General features: G+C 39.3%; 2 protein-coding genes across 2 annotated transcripts in view; both read left to right on the top strand.

Annotated features, from left to right (window-relative positions):
* LOC138973593 (uncharacterized) overlaps positions 1-20,055 on the top strand; it is a 409,985-nt gene that overhangs the window by 389,657 nt on the left and 273 nt on the right. Inside the window, exons 2-6 of the mRNA XM_070346307.1 lie at positions 13,517-13,529; positions 16,895-16,929; positions 18,020-18,244; positions 19,283-19,411; positions 19,883-20,055. The exon at positions 19,883-20,055 is cut by the window's right edge and continues 273 nt beyond it. Of these exons, the coding sequence (XP_070202408.1) occupies positions 18,061-18,244; positions 19,283-19,411; positions 19,883-19,923 (354 nt within the window). The 5' untranslated portion in view covers positions 13,517-13,529; positions 16,895-16,929; positions 18,020-18,060 and the 3' untranslated portion in view covers positions 19,924-20,055. The remainder of the gene's footprint in view (positions 1-13,516; positions 13,530-16,894; positions 16,930-18,019; positions 18,245-19,282; positions 19,412-19,882) is intronic.
* LOC138974357 (uncharacterized) lies at positions 1,726-12,367 on the top strand. Its single transcript, XM_070347075.1, has 6 exons — positions 1,726-2,069; positions 9,434-9,736; positions 10,461-10,626; positions 11,261-11,397; positions 12,013-12,132; positions 12,363-12,367. Exons 1-6 carry the CDS (start codon positions 1,820-1,822, stop codon positions 12,365-12,367), a joined length of 981 nt encoding a protein of 326 aa, XP_070203176.1. The 5' UTR covers positions 1,726-1,819.

The raw sequence follows: 20,055 nt of genomic DNA, 5'->3' as shown, positions 1-20,055 counted from the left end.
GCTCGCCTTGTACGGATTAGCTGTTCTCTTCTTCTCCCCTTGTTGCATCCTAGATCTTCAGTTGTTTCCGTTGATGTTGTGTTTTGGTCTTCTTTATAAGTAGTCTTGTTCAAAATTTAAAAAAAACTCAAACTTCTTTTTGTTGTATACGAATGAAATAACAAAAAGCTGTTTAACAGCTGTGTTGTCAAATCGAGGTTATTTTCCAAAGTCAGTGTGGCTCCGGCTGCGCAAAACTAATGCGCATAAGAAACGGCGTCTGCTATCAAAACCTGAGATCAACGCATCGACGCAAACACTGTCATTTTGTAAGTTTGGAACAACAAATCAAGGTTAGATCTAGAACAGCTATATAATCGCTATTGTGTTTTCAGCGCAGCAATAGGGTCCGATATTTAGACTCGAACAAGTATAATGCGACTCGTCTTCGACTCGTCGGCATTATACTTGTCTCGTCTAAATATCGGACCCTATTGCTACGCTGAAAACACAATAGCTGTTAATCATTTCCTCAAATAAAAAATAGATGCAGTGTTTAATCAAACCTAAAAAAACATCGGTCAATGCAAATTATGTCTTTGTTCGCATGCTTCGCCTAGTCTCGGTGCTGCCTGTATAATTCTTGGTGTTCAGTGTGTATCGTTTAGTTTCAGATTGACTGAATGTTTGTTTTATTTTATTCAATTTTATATTTATTCTTTTTACATTCTTTTTGGGGGTCTTTTTATATTTAGTCAAGTTTTGACTAAATATTTTAACATCGAGGGGGAATCGAAACGAGGGTCGTGGTGTATGTGCGTGTGTCTGTGTGTCTGTGTGTCTGTGTGTCTGTGTGTGTGTGTAGAGCGATTCAGACTAAACTACTGGACCGATCTTTATGAAATTTGACATGAGAGTTCCTGGGTATGAAATCCCCGAACGTTTTTTTCATTGTTTTGATAAATGTTTTTTATGACGTCATATCCGGCTTTTCGTGAAAGTTGAGGCGGCACTGTCACGCCCTCATTTTTCAACCAAATTGGTTGAAATTTTGGTCAAGTAATCTTCGACAAAGCCCGGGGTTCGGTATTGCATTTCAGCTTGGTGGCTTAAAAATTAATTAATGACTTTGGTCATTAAAAATCGGAAAATTGTAAAAAAAAATAAAAATTTATAAAACGATCCAAATTTACGTTTATTTTATTCTCCATCATTTGCTGATTCCAAAAACATATAAATATGTTATATTCGGATTAAAAACAAGCTCTGAAAATTAAATATATAAAAATTATTATCAAAATTAAATTGTCCAAATCAATTTAAAAACACTTTCATCTTATTCCTTGTCGGTTCCTGATTCCAAAAACATATAGATATGATATGTTTGGATTAAAAACACGCTCAGAAAGTTAAAACAAAGAGAGGTACAGAAAAGCGTGCTATCCTTCTTAGCGCAACTACTACCCCGCTCTTCTTGTCAATTTCACTGCCTTTGCCATGAGCGGTGGCCTGACGATGCTACGAGTAAAATGGCATTGCGTTCAGTTTCATTCTGTTAGTTCGACAGCTACTTGACTAAATATTGTATTTTCGCCTTACGCGACTTTTTTTGTGTGGTCCGAGAAGAAAGGATTTTTTCCGTACTCGGCTAGAATTTTACAAATACTTTTTTTAATGGAAATTGTCGACTGCTTTCACATGAAAACTGCGCTGTTTCAACGACTTATAAATTACCACTGACATCGTTTTTACAGGCGACGTCTTCGAGACCAGGATTGTTGATCTTACTGCGAAGGAAAACTCAGTCCTCAGCTTTGAAGTCAACGTTTCTACAGAGTGCATGCCAGGAACAGTCACGTTAACTGTACGTCAAATAGCGATTGACAATCGGTCACCTGTCTGCAGTGTGGACTACACGAATGGATCTTGCATTGGTCTAGGACCTTCTGGAATTTGTTCGTGTGACAATGACACGAACAAATATATTATCACGCTCAATGTCACAGATCGTCAGAAAACGTCTTGGCTTCTGAAGACAAGCGGTACAGGTATCAGCGATGATTCAATGACCGTGACAGTATCTGTGCAATGTGAGAGCAAGACTTTGTTTCTCTTAATTTATTCAGGTTCCCTGTCTCTGTATCGTTTTATCTCTCTTTTTCTGCCTCTGTCTCTGTCTGTCTCTCAATCTCTCTCTCTCTCCCCCTTCGTCTCTCACTATAATAATCTTCTATCTCTCCCCCGTCTCTCTCTCTCTCTGTCTCTCTCTCTTTCTCTCTGTCTCTCTCTCTCTGTCTCTCTCTCTCTCTGTCTCTGTCTCTCTCTGTCTCTCTCTCTCTCTCTCTCTCTCTTTGTTTCCGTCTCTCTCCAAAGACACTTCACAGAAGCAGCAGGTAATGTTGCCATTTGACACCATTCATAATCTGATGATGGTTTGATTTAATTTGACAACAGTTCAGGCTCAAAAGTGGTACCTGTTGGGCCGCCTTTATGTAATAAAGCGGCTTATAGCTTTCATTCTGTCTGTTTGTTTGTCTACGAATTAGAATTGTATCTCTCAGTTCCTAACGGTAGTCAAACGGAAGATATCAGCTTTACACGCTTTCACACACCCAGCCAGGGGACACTTTTTGTTAAACGTTTCACATGAGGATGCGCGTCTCAACCTAACACTTGACGTCGAAGAAATGTGCTAGTGAGACCTGAGACCTTTATTCACAAAGCATTGGTGCTTTTACAAAGCATGGGAGTGTACACTAGTCAGATAATATATTTTTTAATTCGTTCCAGTTGTTTTCAAAGACGGTTTCAATTTAAGGTGAACGTGTACGTCAACACTTACGTCTTGGGGTTGAAACATCTTAACTAATATGCGAGCGCGAACGGGAATTTCTGAAACTGCGTTGGCCACAAATTATGTCTTGCTCGAACAAATATTCATGCAAAACTCATCATTTTCAAAACAACATTTGACAAATAGGATACAACACTGTCTATCATGGCTTAATAAACACAGATCTCGCTTTAATGCAAACAAATATCGAATGTTTCATCTCAACAAAAGCGATATATTCCTCGTATTTTACCTTTAATCTTTCAAGCATATTAAAGTGCTCTTGTATGTGTTCTGCGCGAACTTAGAATCCGGTTTCATTCTAGAATGGACCGGGTCCAGGTTGGAATTCTAACCCTGCGCAAGTACAGGGGTGCCATTCTAGAATGAAACCCTTGTTGCTGGTCCATTCTAGAATCGGCCGTGCGCAAGGTTGGAATTTGGGTCCAAGTTGGAATGGTCATTTCAGTTAGACTATCACACAACCAAAGCCACAAATGTGGATTTTCTGTTTGTTTTTGTTTTTTGTGTGTTTGGTTGGGTGTTTTTTTCGGGTTTTTTACACTTTACTCAAAGACATCGTGAATTGGGATTGTGATGTTCTGAAAGTGATTACGATTTTGAGAGACACTCAGCACTGATCGCTACGAACGGAAATTTCCGGACTGACAGTGTTTTGCCGATCTCGCTTGTAACTTTTAATCTTATTCATATACATGAAGTTGGTCTTCTGAATTGTGAAGATATAATGTCAACTTTTTTTTAAACCTGTGACAACAGCTCTATAACTCACTCTGTCCTTCTGTTGGTCTGTCTGTCGGTTAGTCGGTCTGACCGTCTGTCTGTCTGTCTGTCAAAAAAATTGTCAAAAAACCGGACATTTCCGAGAGGGAGACAGCGCTGACATTGCAAGCGGCCGCAACCGGCTCTTATCACAAAAACAACTGCCCTGCAAACAATACCGCCCTGGTAGTCCCCCTTGCTATGGTCTGCCTTTGTTTAGTGCGTACTCAGGAGTGTCAACTTTCTTGACATGACATGACATCGCAAGATCGCCAAAGGATTTTTTCAGGGGTAGACAAATCAGCCCCATTTTATCAAAGGGAAGGTGCAGGTGGAGATAATTCAAGGGAAGACAACTCTGTCTTACCTACAAACATTACGGCCCCCTTTATTCAAGGGTTTCATTCTAGAATGGCACCCCTGTACTTGCGCAGGGTTAGAATTCCAACCTGGACCCGGTCCATTCTAGAATGAAACCGGATTCTAAGTTCGCGCAGAACACATGTAAGAAGTTATGCTTAGAAACTACACGGACTTTTCACGGTCGACCTCTTTGAACGACTCCTGCGGAGAATCATAGCGAAGAGCTCTATTTCGTTAGATATAAGGTTATAAATTCCGCGTGTCGTTATGATTATAATGCATAATGACACGGGGAATTTATAACATCTTATATTATGAGCAAAGAGGGTGGATTCTTGCTTGTTGTATTTTGCTCCGTGGCCCGGAAGTCAGTATTCTTGCATCTATGATCCTTTCCTCTAAAAAAAAAAATAATAATAACAAGTCGCGTAAGGCGAAATTACTACATTTAGTCAAGCTGTGGAACTCACAGAATGAAACTGAACGCACTGCATTTTTTCACAATGACCGTAGTCCGCCGCTAGTGCAAAAGGCAGTGAAAGTGACGAGCCTGTTTAGCGCGGTAGCGGTTGCGCTGTGCTGCATAGCACGCTTTACTGTACCTCTCTTCGTTTTAACTTTCTGAGCGTGTTTTAATCCAAACATATCATATCTATATGTTTTTGGAATCAGAAACCGACAAGGAATAAGATGAAATTGTTTTTAGAACGATTTCGGAAATTTAATTTTAATCATAATTTTTATATTTTTAATTTTCAGAGCTTGTTTTTAATCCGAATATAACATATTTATATGTTTTTAGAATCAGAACATGATGAAGAATAAAATAAAAGTAATTCTAGATCGTTTTATAAAAAAATAATGTTAATTACAATTTTCAGATTTGTAATGACCAAAGTCATCAATTAAATTTTAAGCCTCCACGCTGAAATGTCCGGCCTTTGTCTAAGATTGCTTGGCCAAAATTTCAATCAATTTGATAGAAAAATAAAGGTGTGACAGTGCCGCCTCAACTTTTACAAAAAGCCGGATATCACGTCATAAAAGACATTTATCGACAAAATTTTAAGAAAATGTCTGGGGATATCATACCCAGAAACTCTCATGTAAACTTTCATAAAGATCTGTCCAGTAGTTTACTCTGAATCGCTCTACACACACACGCACACACACACACACACACACACACACACACACACACACACACACACACACACACACACACACACACCCACACACAGACACACAGACACACAGACACACAGACATACATACACCACGACCCTCGTCTGGATTCCCCCCTCTACGTTAAAACATTTAGTCAAAACTTGACTAAATGTAAAAAATAAACAAGTCGCGTAAGGCGAAAATACAATATTTAGTCAAGTAGCTGCCATTTTTCAGCAAGAGCGTATACTCGTAGCATCGTCAGTCCACCGCTCACGGCAAAGGCAGTGAAATTGACAAGAAGAGCGGGGTAGTAGTTGCGCTAAGAAGGATAGCACGCTTTTCTGTACCTCTCTTTGTTTTAACTTTCTGAGCGTGTTTTTAATCCAAACATAGCATATCTATATGTTTTTGGAATCAGGAACCGACAAGGAATAAGATGAAAGTGTTTTTAAATTGATTTGGACAATTTAATTTTGATAATAATTTTTATATATTTAATTTTCAGAGCTTGTTTTTAATCCGAATATAACATATTTATGTTTTTGGAATCAGCAAATGATGGAGAATAAGATAAACGTAAATTTGGATCGTTTTATAAATTTTTATTTTTTTTAACAATTTTCAGATTTTTAATGACCAAAGTCATTAATTAATTTTTAAGCCACCAAGCTGAAATGCAATACCGAACCCCGGGCTTCGTCGAAGACTACTTGACCAAAATTTCAACCAATTTGGTTGAAAAATGAGGGCGTGACAGTGCCGCCTCAACTTTCACGAAAAGCCGGATATGACGTCATCAAAGACATTTATCAAAAAAATGAAAAAAACGTTCGGGGATTTCATACCCAGGAACTCTCATGTCAAATTTCATAAAGATCGGTCCAGTAGTTTAGTCTGAATCGCTCTACACACACACACACACACATACACATACAGACACACAGACACACACACACACACACACACGCACATACACCACGACCCTCGTTTCGATTCCCCCTCGATGTTAAAATATTTAGTCAAAACTTGACTAAATATAAAAAGACGAACAAAAGTAGCAAGAATTGATTGAACAATAAAGCAAATAAAGTTTGGAAAGTCAGGCACAAACCTTCCCGTAAAAGAGCTCTGCTCGCTGTCTTTGATCTAGCCAGGTTTTCACAGGGAAGAAAGGCTATCAGTCCTCTTTGATACAAACCAAAGCTCAACTTCCTGTCTGTTTCCTGTGAAGAATGAAAAAGTTTAATGAATTAATTTCACAGGTTGCCTTATACGTGTCTGTTAAAAAGTGTATTCATAAAAACAATACTCACTCTGCACAGGACGCAGTCAGACCGTTGATGTTTTGTGGACGGGTGACCTTATCCCAAGTAAAATCCTGGCCTGATCTGAGAGGGTGAGCCGTCGTGTTTATTCGGGGAACACTGTGTCTGTACTCTATTCTATCAATTGATTGTAAAACCAATGAAAACGTACACTGAGTCCAAAAAGTTAAGGATATTTTCTTCAGTGGTATACCCCAGATGTTAAACAGAAGTTTTTGGGTCAGAAATTAACGTGTATTTTAAGATATGTCTTTCTTCTGCTCAAAAATGCCTTTCAGGAATCTGAGCAATATTTGGGCATGACGTCACATGTTCGTGACCATGCCTACCCTCAAAAATGGCGTTTTTTGACGGCATGATTCACCTTCAACAGTCAAAACGGCGACTTAAACTGAACGATATTTTGCATTTTTTACACCAAAATATTTATTTGGTGTCTTACCTAACAAGTTCGCTGCCCTACACGCTACCAGGCGTGAAAGGCAGTAAGTAAGTAAGTTACCTAACAAGTCATACAAAGTTCGTTCAAATCCGTCGCGCAGTCATGCTAATCTAGCGTGTAAAGGAAAGCGACCACTATCCTGAAAAACAGCAAAAAATCCAGGGTTTTTGTGGTGCTTTTGCTGGGTAGCTGCAGTTGATATGCAATACATATAAAACTACAAATAGCAGCCTCTCCAAATTATACAGAACGATGACAAAGACCCTCATCTGGATTCGCGCTAGTACTTGGAGCAAACAGAACCCGAGAATGGACGTTGTAACGGTTTTCCGTAAACAATTTGCAAACGTTCATAACGTCCTAGAAACAACTGTGACATGCACGCAATTATTTCTTTCATTTTCATTTCATTTCATTTTCATTTTCATTTTTCATTTCATTTCATTCATTTTTCATTTTCATTTTCCATTTCATTTTCATTTTTCATTTTCATTTTCATTTTCATTTCATTTTTCATTTTTTTTCATTTCATTTCATTTCATTTTCATTTTCATTTTTTTTTCATTTTTCATTTCATTTCATTTTCATTTTCATTTTCATTTCATTTATGTGTACTTTGCAAAGAATGGTGCCATTACATGTGTGCCAAGTTTCAGAAAAATTTTTTCGTGGGCTCAAAAGATATAGCCTCATGACTTTGAAGAAATAAAAAGTAAAATCTCACTCCGCTCTGCTGTTCTATTTTTAGACGATGATGTCTGCAAAATTCATATCAAGGTGGCTGAGTGATCAGGACACACACTAATGCTCTTACAGACCCTAAAAAAACCTGGCGATGTCCATCTCCACAGCTCCATTTCGTAGCATTCAAACTGTCTGATTCGTCACAGCAAATGCCAGATTGTGTCTCGCCGCTATCAAGACGACGATGAGAAAAACCCAGTGTTGCCTCCATCTGACGTCATATTTTTGGAATTATATGACGTCATGTCTGCATTCTTCTGTTATTTGATTCTTTGTATTCTTTACTCCTTTGTTATGCAACACAGCTGTGTTCAAAACACGCGAAAAGTTCTTTTCTGCAACTTCTACCGAGCAAGTGATTCGCATCATCCGTGAAAGGCTATACGCATCCTATCGGAGAACAAGAATCAAAATTATAGAAAAAGTCATAAAAAAAAGTTGCGCGAAAGACACCAGGGGCAGTATTTTTCACCTCTTTTCAAACGATCATACCTTTTGAGCCCGTGAAAGAATGTTTTTGAAACTTGGCACACATGTAATGGCACCATTCTTTGCAAAGTATACAAAGTTGCGTGCATGTTACATTTGTTTCTTAGACGTTACAAACGTTTCCAAATTTTTAACGGAAAACCGTTACAACGTCCATTCTTGGGTTCTGTTTGACCTAAGGCCAAAAAAAAAATTGTCTGTTTAGGGTAACATGACCAAAAAAAGTAGGGTCGGTAGGTAGGTAAAGTTTTTTTATTTTTTTTTAATTTTTTTGTGTAAATGCTATGTTGGCTGAACATTCACTTCTTATATTTGATGGATACATGTTTCAAAACTAACGTATAAATAAAACAGAGAGAAAGGGAGAGAAAGAAACGCCAAATGTCTCTTTTTAGCATTTTTTCCTCTTTTTTTTTTTTTTTTTTTTTGAAATCAAAAAAAAGTTTTTGGGTCGGCGCCAAATCGATAGGGTCGGTCGGGTTACCCTAAACAGACAATTTTTTTTTTTTGGCCTAAGTACTGGCACATATCCAGATGAGGGTTTTTGTCATCGCTCTGTGAAATTTGGAGAGGCTGCTATTTGTAGTTTTAGATTTATTGCATATCAACTGCGGCTACCCAGCAAAAACACCATAAAAACCCTGGATTTTTTGCTGTTTTTCAGGATTGTTGTCGCTTTCCTTTACACGTTGGATCAGCCTAACTGCGCGGCGGATTTGAACGAAATGTGTATGACTTGTTAGGTAAGACACCAAATAAACCTTTTGGTGTAAAAAATGCAAAATATTATTCAGTTTAAGTCACCGTTTCGACGGTTGAAGGTGAATCATGCCGTCAAAAAAGGCCATTTTTTTTAAAGTAGGCGCGGTCACGGACATGTGACGTCATACCCAAATATTGCTCAGATTCAAGAAGCACATTTTTAAGCAGAAGAAAGACTGATCTTCAAATACACGTATATTTCTGACCCAAAAATTGCTGTTTAACATCTGGGGTATACCACTGAAAAAATATCCTTAACTTTTTTGGCTCAGTGTACCTTTATTGTTTATATTGCGAACAAGACAAGTTTGTAACTGGAAATTGCTGTTATTTTTTTTCTTACACACAGACATCGGTTTGTGTGTGCTTTTTATGGAATAATGTGCGTGCTTTTTATGGAATAATGTGCGTGTGTGTTTGTGTGTGTGTGTTTGTGTATGTGTGTGTCTGTCTGGCTGTCTGTCTGTCTGTCTGCCTGCCTGTGCCGGTATTCTTGCCTTCCTCTTGTCTGCCTGCGTGTCTGCGTGCGTATGTGTGCCTCAGACCCCTCAGAAATCGTCAACCTGACAATTGAAAACGACGGAAAAGCAGTCACAGAAACCTCGCCTGCAATAATTATGAACACTGCCGTCAACATCTCGTGCCAGTGGAAGGAGGGCAACCCACCGGATCCACCGCAACTATCAAGAGATGGTGTTGTACTGTCCACCAACACATCAGTCAAGCGTGGCAGTCTACGTCACGTGAGCCACGTCATCCACCATGTCCTGTGCAACGACACGGGAATCATCAGCTGTGAGGCGGCGGGGGCCAGTTCCAACAAAAGTCAGATGCTGCATGTCAAATGTGAGTCGTACCCTTAAAAAAAAAAGTTAAGCAGCTATTGATGTTGCTGTTTTGTTCGTGTGTGTGGTTTTCAAATGTGTTGTTGTGTGGTGGTGTTTGTTTTTTTGCGGGATGGTGAGGGTGAGAGGTTTTGTTTTTTTGTTATTGTATGACCAATTTAACAAAAAGGCACAAGATTGCGGATTTTATTGAGAGTAACTTTGCTTTTGTGAATTTGTTTTCCGAAGGGAGATAGGTGGGGGGGGGGGGGGGGGGTGTCCGAGGTCTTCACTATACAGTCCCAACCTCTCAATCGCGTGTAGACTCAAAATGTGTGTTGCATATGGTAGGAAAATGATATGTCTATGAAACATCTCATCACAAGGTCCTAGCCTAGATGCATGACTGTGTCTAGTTTCTTGTGGCAAGTAGTATATATATACCGTTTACAATTGATCAATTAGCATAGTTATGGAGCAATTTCAAATAAGTCATTGCAGGTTATTCTCAATTACGGTAAAGCATATGCCCGTGAGGTCTCTTGAGGTTAAATTCATCCGGCCTGAAATGTCTCCAGACTGGTATCGCGGCCAGACATGCTTTATTTTTGTAAGTTTTACTTTCTTTCTTTCTTTCTTTTTGCCTGTTTGTTCTTGTTATTGTCTGTTCGTTGTTGTACCCGCGTTTGTGTGCTTGCTTGCTTGCCTCGATTCAGCCTTTTTCATTCTTTTATTCTGTGAAAAAGGCGAGCCGCTGATCGCTGACAGGAAGATCACCTTCCTGGCCAGTTCAAAGGACAAGACACTGAAGTTCCCTGTCACTGCCTTTCATCACCACGTCGTCACCTGTCAGCTGCAGAGATACAAGGCCACAGAGAATGTCCCCAGTTCACTCCCTTCCGACTGTACAAGGTTCGTTTTTGAAGGACTGTGTGAACTTAATTGTTTTCTCCTCAGCTCTTTCTTTTAGCTTTTTTAATGTTGTTATGTGACTCTTCCTGTGAAATACAAAATATGAAACGGAAACTCAGCACAAACGATATATTTTAATAAAGTATCGAGCTTATGCTACTCACACTGATGTTATTGTGGTCGATTTGTTTCTTTCTCTGAACCACATAATTTTCGTAAAAGAAAAAAACTGTTTTCCTTCATCGACTGTATGATTTAAAACGTCTAAAGCTTATCGCAATTTTCAAAGGTTTATTACTTTTTTTAGACAGGGACTGTGCTAACTTTTCTATTTTTGTGAAGTTTGCGCACACACACCCAGACACACACACACACACACAAAGTCAAAGACAAACAGGTGCAAGCAAAGCACGTACACAGAGATTTTACGATGGCGTCGAATGCATCTCTGTCTGTCTGTCTGTCTGTCTGAGTTTCTGTCTATGGGTGTGTGTGTGTGTGTGTGTGTGTGTGTGTGTGTGTGTGTGTGTGTGTGTGTGTGTGTGTGTGTGTGTGTGTCTCTCTCTCTCTCTCTCTCTCTCTCTCTCTCTTTCATGTCAATCACTTATTGAGTACAACTTTCAAATCTTGGCAGCAAAGCGTCACTGTCAGGTAGCGTCCCAAACTTGACTCTGACTATTCAACTACCGGAAGGGACGTCACAGATGAAAGGAAGATGGCGGCTGGATTTGAGAAACGGAGATGAAAATGGTTCTGTGTACTTCACCATAGGTATTGCAATTTAACGCTTACGTTGTACACATTTCTCCATAGCTAGATAGTTTGTTTCAGTCACATTTCCCTTGAGCGTTCCTTTTTTTAAGTCAGCATGTCTGACAAGTTGACAAAATTACTAGTAAGCTATACTCAAGTAAGGGTGTTGCAGTTTTACTGGTCTTGTGGTTGTAAAGTCTGAAACACGTATCCTTCTTTCAGACTTTTCGGTTCGGTGTTTGAACGAAATGAGAATATTAATTTCAATTTATGGTTATCATTTCAAAGAGATACGTATACCCTAAAAGAAGAACTGGAGAGAGAGAGAGAGAGAGAGAGAGAGAGAGAGAGAGAGAGAGAGAGAGACAGACAGACAGACAGACAGACAGACAGACAGACAGACATAGAGACAGACAGAGAGAGAAACAGAGAGAAAGAAAGAGAGAGAGAGAGAGAGAATTGAATTGAATTGAGAGAGAGAGAGAGAGAGAGAGAGAGAGAGAGAGAGAGAGAGAGAGAGAGAGAGAGAGAGAGAGAGAGAGGGAGAGAGAGAGAGGGAGATAAAGACAAGGTGAACCTCGAAATCAATGAGCAATACGGACCAACATAATGATGCCATATATATGGTTACAGAGAACAACAATCCGGAGCCTTCGCGTGTCCCAATTGGCGCTGTCATCGTACCAATTGTTGTCATTGTTGTTGTCGTCATCGTTGTTATTGTCGCCTGGCGTCAACGATTTATACACAAAGGTATCTATTTTATTTATTTAAAAAAAATTTTTTTTGCTTCTTGAATGTTGATGCTTATGGGCTATTTTCACACAATCGCTTTTTCTTTGGATGTTCTACTTTCATTCTTTGTGTAATACGTGCTTTGCATATTCTCTCTGTCAGTCCTGTGTGGTATTTTCAGTGCAATAAGTAGCGCATACCCAACATAACAATTTGGAATAAAATCACAAACGTTTTCTTTCTTTCAGTTTGAAAATATGACGAAGTCTTCCCCCCTCCATCCCACATTTTCTCTCCCGTAGTTATTATCACTGTCAGGTCTTTACAAATATCCCTTTCAAGCAAAAACCCTTTTGGCAAATTTGCAAGTTAAAAACTACTGCGATGTGTCTTGACATGCGGAAGATATAAGTACACATAAGTTGTTTTTTTTAATGCATTTTACACTTCTTGCACTTATTTTCAAATTCCTGAATACAGTATTTCATTATTATACAGGAGTCTGGGCAGGTGCCAAACATGTTTTTAATGCCTAATACCTATTCTTTTAACATTATAAGATGTTTGGTGGCTTGTTGACAGACCAGCTTTTTTGTTGGTCCAAGGGGACCATATCGTCTTTTGTTTCATCTTTATCGACCAAGGCCGAAGGCCGCGGTTGATAAATATGAGACAAAAGGCGATATGCTCCCCGAGGACCAACAACAAAATGCTGGTCTGACGACAAGCCACCAAACATCGTTTTTGTCATCATTTTGGTTTGCAACAAAATGCATAATAACCCACAGGGAGACGAATTTTTAGAATCCAACTCCGGGCCACAAAGCATCGTCACAGTAGCTCGAGATAACACGTCAACCTTGTATGTGACGTCAAACGTAGCTTGTTGACGCTTTTCTTCCAGTCTGAAAATGTACAGAGCTGCGATCATACGTGTAAGTTCAGTAAGTGTTGAGCATATTTCTTTTCCTTTTAAGTGTTTATGACTTTTCGTTGTGGATTTTGCGATTACAGAGATAAGTTGCAAATTGACCATGAGTCGCCGAGGTAATTATTAACATTGATTGGGTCTTTGAGAGTGAATGCTTACAATCGTTGTCCTCGGAAACACGAATCCAAAGCCGTGATGGTTCCACACATCACACAATCAGACTGATTGGCTTTTACTTTAACAATCCACGTTTCACCCGAAAGCTCAAACCGATTCACCACCTCGATTTATTGCATGGGGAACATGAGATTTATAACCCAGCTGGGTATGAATAAAAATTCGTGAAAATGATGACAAAAATCGCATATCTCAGTTAGCAATAGTTAATAGCTACAGAACAAAAATAAGCAAACAAAGGCAACAACAGTAACAATATTGATTTTTTATTTGAATTTTTGAATGTTTTTGCAGACACCAAGATTGGGTAAGATTGCTATCGTTGACAAGAGATTTGCGTCTCTCTCTCTTCTGTCTCAATCTCTCTCTCTCTCACTCTTATTTCTCACTCTCTCTCTTCTCTCACACACTCTTTATCTCTTCTATCTCTTCTCTCTCTCACACACTCTCTCTCTCTATCTTTCTCTCTTCTCTCTCTCTCTCTCTCTCTCACTCTCTCAAACTATCTCTCTCTCACACACACACTCTCTCTCTCTTCTCTCACTCTTCTCTCTCACACACTCTCTCACACACTCTCTCCCTCTCTCTTCTATCTCTTTTCTCTCTCTCACACACACACTCTCTCTCTTCTCTCACACACTCTCTCTCTTCTTTCTCACACACACACACACACACACACACACACTCTCTCTCTCTCTCTCTCTCTCACTCCCTCTCTCTTCTCTCTCACACACCACACACTCTCTCTCTCCCTCCCTTTCTCTCTCTCTCTTTCTTTCTTTCTCTCAGTTTATCTGTCTGTCTGTCTGTCTTATTCTTTTACACTCTTTCTCTCTCCGTTTTCATTAAAATGGTACTGGTTTGTGGAACTGGCACCTTGGACAACTCGATCACACTGTCTAGCACGCGTTCACATTCAGTGAGGATGACTTGCCATCAGGTGCATGTTCCTTTGTATCGCCCGGAGCTCGTGTGAACGATGTCCCAGAGGTGTCGCAAACAAATAACGTTTTGTTACTTCTGCTTATTCATTAATGATGTCTTTATTTATTTATTTATTTCTTCATGGATTATATTTTGGGAAGAATATAAAAAAAAGCTTTAGGATCGGGAGGAAAACCCGGAAACTCTGAACGTTTTTAAGCCACCTTATAATACATATACAGTATTTTATTTTATTATTATTTTAGCCCTTAGTCTGTGAAATTTATTTATCATGAACAAATACAATCTTCACAAGAAGTCAGGATATTGATTTTGGGGGGTGTCTAAGTGAACAAATACTCTTACCCCATTTGAAAGAACGCTTAGAACCGAGATATTAAATTAAGGCTTACTGTTTTCACAGGAAGGGCTTACTTTGCCTTTTAGGCAACGTCCTCTCACAACAACAATCAACTCCGCTTCCTTGTCAGAATATAACTTTCTGCGCAAAGTACATACATGATCTTTTCAAGGGAAAATTAAAACAAAACAAAGCATTACAATCAACAACTCAGATGTGGGTGTGGGTTGCATTAGATAACAGGCTGCTGTTTGAACACAGTGCCAATGCACTGATCAAAATTGGCGTTTAGTTGTTTAGATTCCGGTTTGGTAGAAATGTTTTCCTGATATATTCGGTAGCGCAGAGGATATGAATTGACTGGTTGTGGTGGGTTTTTTTTCTGTGTGTGTTTGTTAAATTTGTTTTGTATTTGTCTCTTTGTTAGTTTGATTGTTTGCTTACTCTTGTTTCTATTTCAAGATATGGGAGTTCGTTTTCATCTGTTCAGAGCAAGTGAGAATATTTCAACGAACTATTTAATATATAATTATAGAGTTACAGATGTACAGAACGTGTTTGTTTACTTTGATATAATTTGCCACTTTGGTCTGTAAATTCACCTGACCAACGCCAAACCCCCAAACTGAAAACTAATAATAATAATACGAAAATGTATAACGCGCACATATCTCACCACAAGGCGACTCAAGGCGCAGTCATACACATTCTTTCGCATTAACAACTCATGCACACTCATGTACACTTACGCATAAATTACATGAAGATTTCAAGGCAACAACACAAACAGACACGTCACTCAAAAGTAAGCATGAAAAACAAAAGAAAATTCCAGTTTTTTCCCAGAGGCCATCTTGTCTGCACTCTGAATCTGTTGTTGGTGCTTGTGTGGACGCTCATGCAGAGCAGTACACTAGTCCTGTTCTTCTTTTGGGGGGGTGGGTGGGAGAAAGGGGGAGACTCTAGTCGGTTGTGCAAATAGTATTTAACCATGGGTGTGAATGTGAGTGTGGACGTGGATATATGATTTACTGCAACATTCAAAACAAAATCATGTGCTTTTGCATTTTGGAAATAAATTCTATTGATTGATTGAATTCTATTGATTGATTGATGTACATGGCTATTTACAACTGATCTGATTTAGGCTTGTGGGTGAGGTGGGTGGGTAGGGGTGTAGCGGGGCACTGTAGTTTAAGGATTATTTAGGGAGAAAAAAAAGTCTTAAGGCCAGATTTGAAAGCTTCTAAAGGGGATGTTGACGGAGGGGGAGAGGTAGTGAGTTCCAGTTGGTGGGGGCTTGAAAGGAGAAAGAGCGTTGGCCTGCAGTTTTGAAAACACATTGCTTCCTTACTACATTGTGACATTCTTTGCCTGAATTCCATGTGATTTAATTTAAAACTGAGCAGTTATCTTTTTACATTTAGTCAAGTTTTGACTAAATGTTTTAACATAGACGGGGAATCGAAACGAGGGTGTGGTGTATGTATGTATGTTTGTCTGTGTTTGTGTGTGTAGAGTGATTCAGAGAAAACTATTTGACCAATCTTCATGAAACTTTACATGAGAGTTTCTGTGAATGATACCCCCCGACGATGTTTTAATTTTTCTGATAAATGTCTTTGATGACGTCATATTGGGCTTTTTGTGAAAATTGAGGCGGCACAATTGGTTGAAAGTTTGGTCAAGTAATCTTCGACAAAGCCCGGACTTTGGTATTGCATTTTCGTAGTTAATGAGTGTGCTCATTAAAGTTGTCATTAAAATCGATTTTTCTCAAACAGATTTAAAAATTCATTGCATCGTATTCTTATTCAAATTCTGAATCTAAAAATATATACATATGTCATGTTTACTCTTAAAATGTGATCACACTTAACGAAAATAGGTTATTAGTACTGTAATTATTACATAAGAAATCAATCCAAAACATGATTTCATCTTATTCTTTATCATGTCCTTGATTCCAAAAAACATATATATAGATATAATAGGTTGTATTTAAAATAAGATCAGAAAGTTAAAAAGAATTACAGAAAAGCGTGCTATCTCGCTCAGCGCAACCACTACCGCGCTATACCGGCTTCACCGCCGCTTGTCCGTTTCACTTCGTGTTGCACGGGAAAAGTGAGCGATTTCCTTGTGCCGCGGGTATTGACGAAGCTGTTTTGTCTTGGTGAAAAAAAGCAGTGCTTCCAGTTTTATTATGCGAGTTCGACAGATTGACTAAATGTTGTAATTTCGCCTTACGCGACGTGTTTACTCTTTCACTTTGTAAATGATCACGTTTGTGTGTGTGTGTGTGTGTGTGTGTGTGTGTGTGTGTGTGTGTGTGTGTGTGTGTGTGTGTGTGTGTGTGTGCATTTTCGTCAACGCTTTTGCCGCAGAAGAGACAAACCAGGAAACCGCCGTGACCGACTTGGTAACTATTTTTTCTCTCACATTTTCTCCTCTGTGTTATCAGCAAATAATTGCACTTTTGATTGCCCTTCAGAAATGTTTATCTCTTGCATGACTATCGTTGAAATTAATACATGTATGTGGCAGTACTATTCAACAACAAAAACAACAACAACAACAACAACAACAACAACAACAACAACAACAACAACAACAACAACAAACTATTGAAATACCGCCTCATTTTAGTCCATTCCATTGTCGTGCTTGACATGACAACAACGTCCGCCAATGAAATATAACAAGTTGGTGAATCGGGAAAGGAGGGGAAAAGCTTCCTGCAATAAAGATTTGTTATTTTGGTTACTTCTTGGCCAATGCAACTTCCACAGTCAACTTTAGCAAACAAACTTTCGCCAAAGAACGAATTTAAGCCTCTTAGACTGAAGAGCATTGCATGTGAAAGTTCAAGGTCGCATAAATGGCTGTTCACTCGTCCGCGATGACGACAAACAAGAACTTCCATGTCCTTTTGTGTTGTTAGAATTAAAAAAAACAAGAAAGGTAAGTTGTTGGAACGTTGTTATTGACAAAATTACGTTACAGTCACGAATATATCGACCCAACGGTCTTTTAAGTGAACAGACAAACAAATATCACACAAAACTTATCTTCATGAAATTCAGTATTCGCCCACTCGCCAGGAAACCGAGCGAATGAATGATTGTGACTGTAACGTAATTTTGTCAATAACAACGTTCCAAAAACGTACCTATCTTGTTTTTTGATTCTGAATTCTGGAACGTTGGCAGTCTCTTTGCTTTTGTGTTGTTGTTTTTCGTTGTGTTTGTTCTCATCGCACAGTGTTGCCCCCAGACTCAGAGGGCAATTGGTCAAGTCTGACCTGGATTAAAATTAAGGTTGGGTCCATATGTCTGCGGCTTTATCTGTTTAGGAAGAAACTCACCACTTACATGTCAAAACGACCGCCAGGGTTCAGAGCGATGTGTCAGGTTAAAAAAAGAAATTGTCACGGATGGAAGACCGAGGTTTGAGAACATCAATGATCGCATCTTAATTCAACATCATTGATCCTTTCTTTTATTCCCCAGCGGTATCACAGTCGTTTTATCGTCGCTCCAACGTGAGCGTGATGATCACCAACGACCTGTATGAAGGGTGTGACACGACGCGATCTCCTGTGGAACTGGACTACACAGACGTACATGATGCCATCCAGCCTGCACGTGATGGGACTCCTGGCGCTACCACCGTTGACACCTTTGTGGCTGCCGGCGTCAGTCTGCAGGCGGGAGTTTCTGCTCAGGCTGGAGCTGGTGAGACAGTTGTGAATGATTGTGTGATGATGCCTGACTTATGTTGTGATGTTATGGTTTCTCTTTCTCTGTCCCTCTCTCTGTCTCTCTTCATACATCCAAGATCTGTTCGAGCGTCCTCCTGGTAGAGCCAGGCTTTTGAACTATACGCTACCGCTCCCACGCATTGATTTGTATAAATCCAGTTTATCTTACTGGGGATCGCTTGTGTGGAATTCACTTCCAATATACTGTAAAACCTGTCAAACCCTTTCGTCTTTTAAAGAAAATGTTCGAAAATATCTTTGTCAATCATAATCCTCTCCCTACACTTGAAAATCAGAACTATTACTGCATCACATCTTAATCATCATTTTATTAATCCATGAAACTCGTTATTATAACTAGTGTTTTTGTTAGTTGTGACCTGATTACAAATTCTGAGTTAATTAGTTATAATAATTCTTTTGGCTGTTTAAAACTTGTTATATAAATATAAATATATGTAATGTATAATGTTATGTATGTCTAAGAGTGACAGGTTGGAAGATTAGGCATCGCCTAAAACCTTCATCCCTTCGTAAACAAGTTTTGAATCTGAATCTGAATCTCTGTCTCTCTCTCTCTGTCACGCTCTTTCTGTCTCTCTGTCTCTGCTTTTTTCTCTATCTCTCTCTCTCTCTCTCTGTCCGTGTAGTTGTCCAATTAGCAGCAATGCTTTGTGGTTCTGCAAATAGCTTGTACATGTATCTCCATAATGCTCATGTCAAAGATATCATTTATACTGGCCTAATTCAACCAACGAACACGAGCGTGTAAGTGAGCCAACTAATTCCTGATCAGTGAATTCATGACATGTCACACGTTTTGCGTATTACTCACCACATATGTATTGTTTTGAGGAGGACACTTCTTTTTAGCCTCATATTAAAGTTACACCCACTATAAGCATAGCGGTTGTTGCTTTTCCCAAAAATCACCGGCATGATTCAGTAATAAGTGGTCGAAATTTTATCAACTCAGCAACCACGATAATTTTGCAGTTTTTTTAATTTTCAGAGCTTGGAGACATGGACGATGGGGATTATGAGGAAATCAGCCCAAGACAGCCTGCCGTCCCGACCAGAGGCCAGCAACATGTGCGCCAGCAGCTGCCACCAACAACACTGACACCGCCCAAACCCTGCCGTCAGTTTATGTTTTTTTCTTCTTTTTATTCCTCAGAAGAGCCATGCAGGTGTAAACTAACCCCCTCTCTCTCTCTCTCTTGTTCCCCCTCTCTCTCTCTCTCTTGCTCCCCCTCTCTCTCTCTTGCTCCCCCCTCTCCCTCTCTCTCTCTCTCTCTCTCTCTCTCTCTCTCTCTCTCTCTCTCTCTCTCTCTCTCTCTCTCTCTCTCTCTCTCTCCTAAAATCTTTCCATTGTTATTAAGTTCTTGTTATGAAAGATCAAACACACTAAATATAAAGAATAAACAAATATATCCAAGTAAGTGCCAAAAACCATCCCCACCTCCTCTCTCTCTGTAAGTTTTGTTCCCCCCCCCCCCCTTTCGTCTCTCTCCCTGTTTTTATGAGAATGCCTAAGTGTCACACAAGACCCGAAGACAACAGCGGGGTACACCAGCTAATTGTCATTAACGTTGTATTTTAAATTCTTCAGATTCTTCGGAGGTGACTGGAGACTATGCTGACGTCGAGTAAAGAAGCACACACGCTGTACACTGGAAAAGGCCAGCCTTTGAAAATACTCATCTTCTTCAACTATTGAAGTGCTTTAAATCACATGCGTTGCAAGAGTATAAACAAATGCATTTATTTTAAACAATGTGTTTT

This window comes from Littorina saxatilis, linkage group LG8 (assembly GCF_037325665.1).
Source record: "Littorina saxatilis isolate snail1 linkage group LG8, US_GU_Lsax_2.0, whole genome shotgun sequence".
Classification (NCBI taxonomy): Eukaryota; Metazoa; Mollusca; class Gastropoda; order Littorinimorpha; family Littorinidae; genus Littorina; species Littorina saxatilis.
This window is presented reverse-complemented; position numbering and strand designations above follow the sequence as displayed.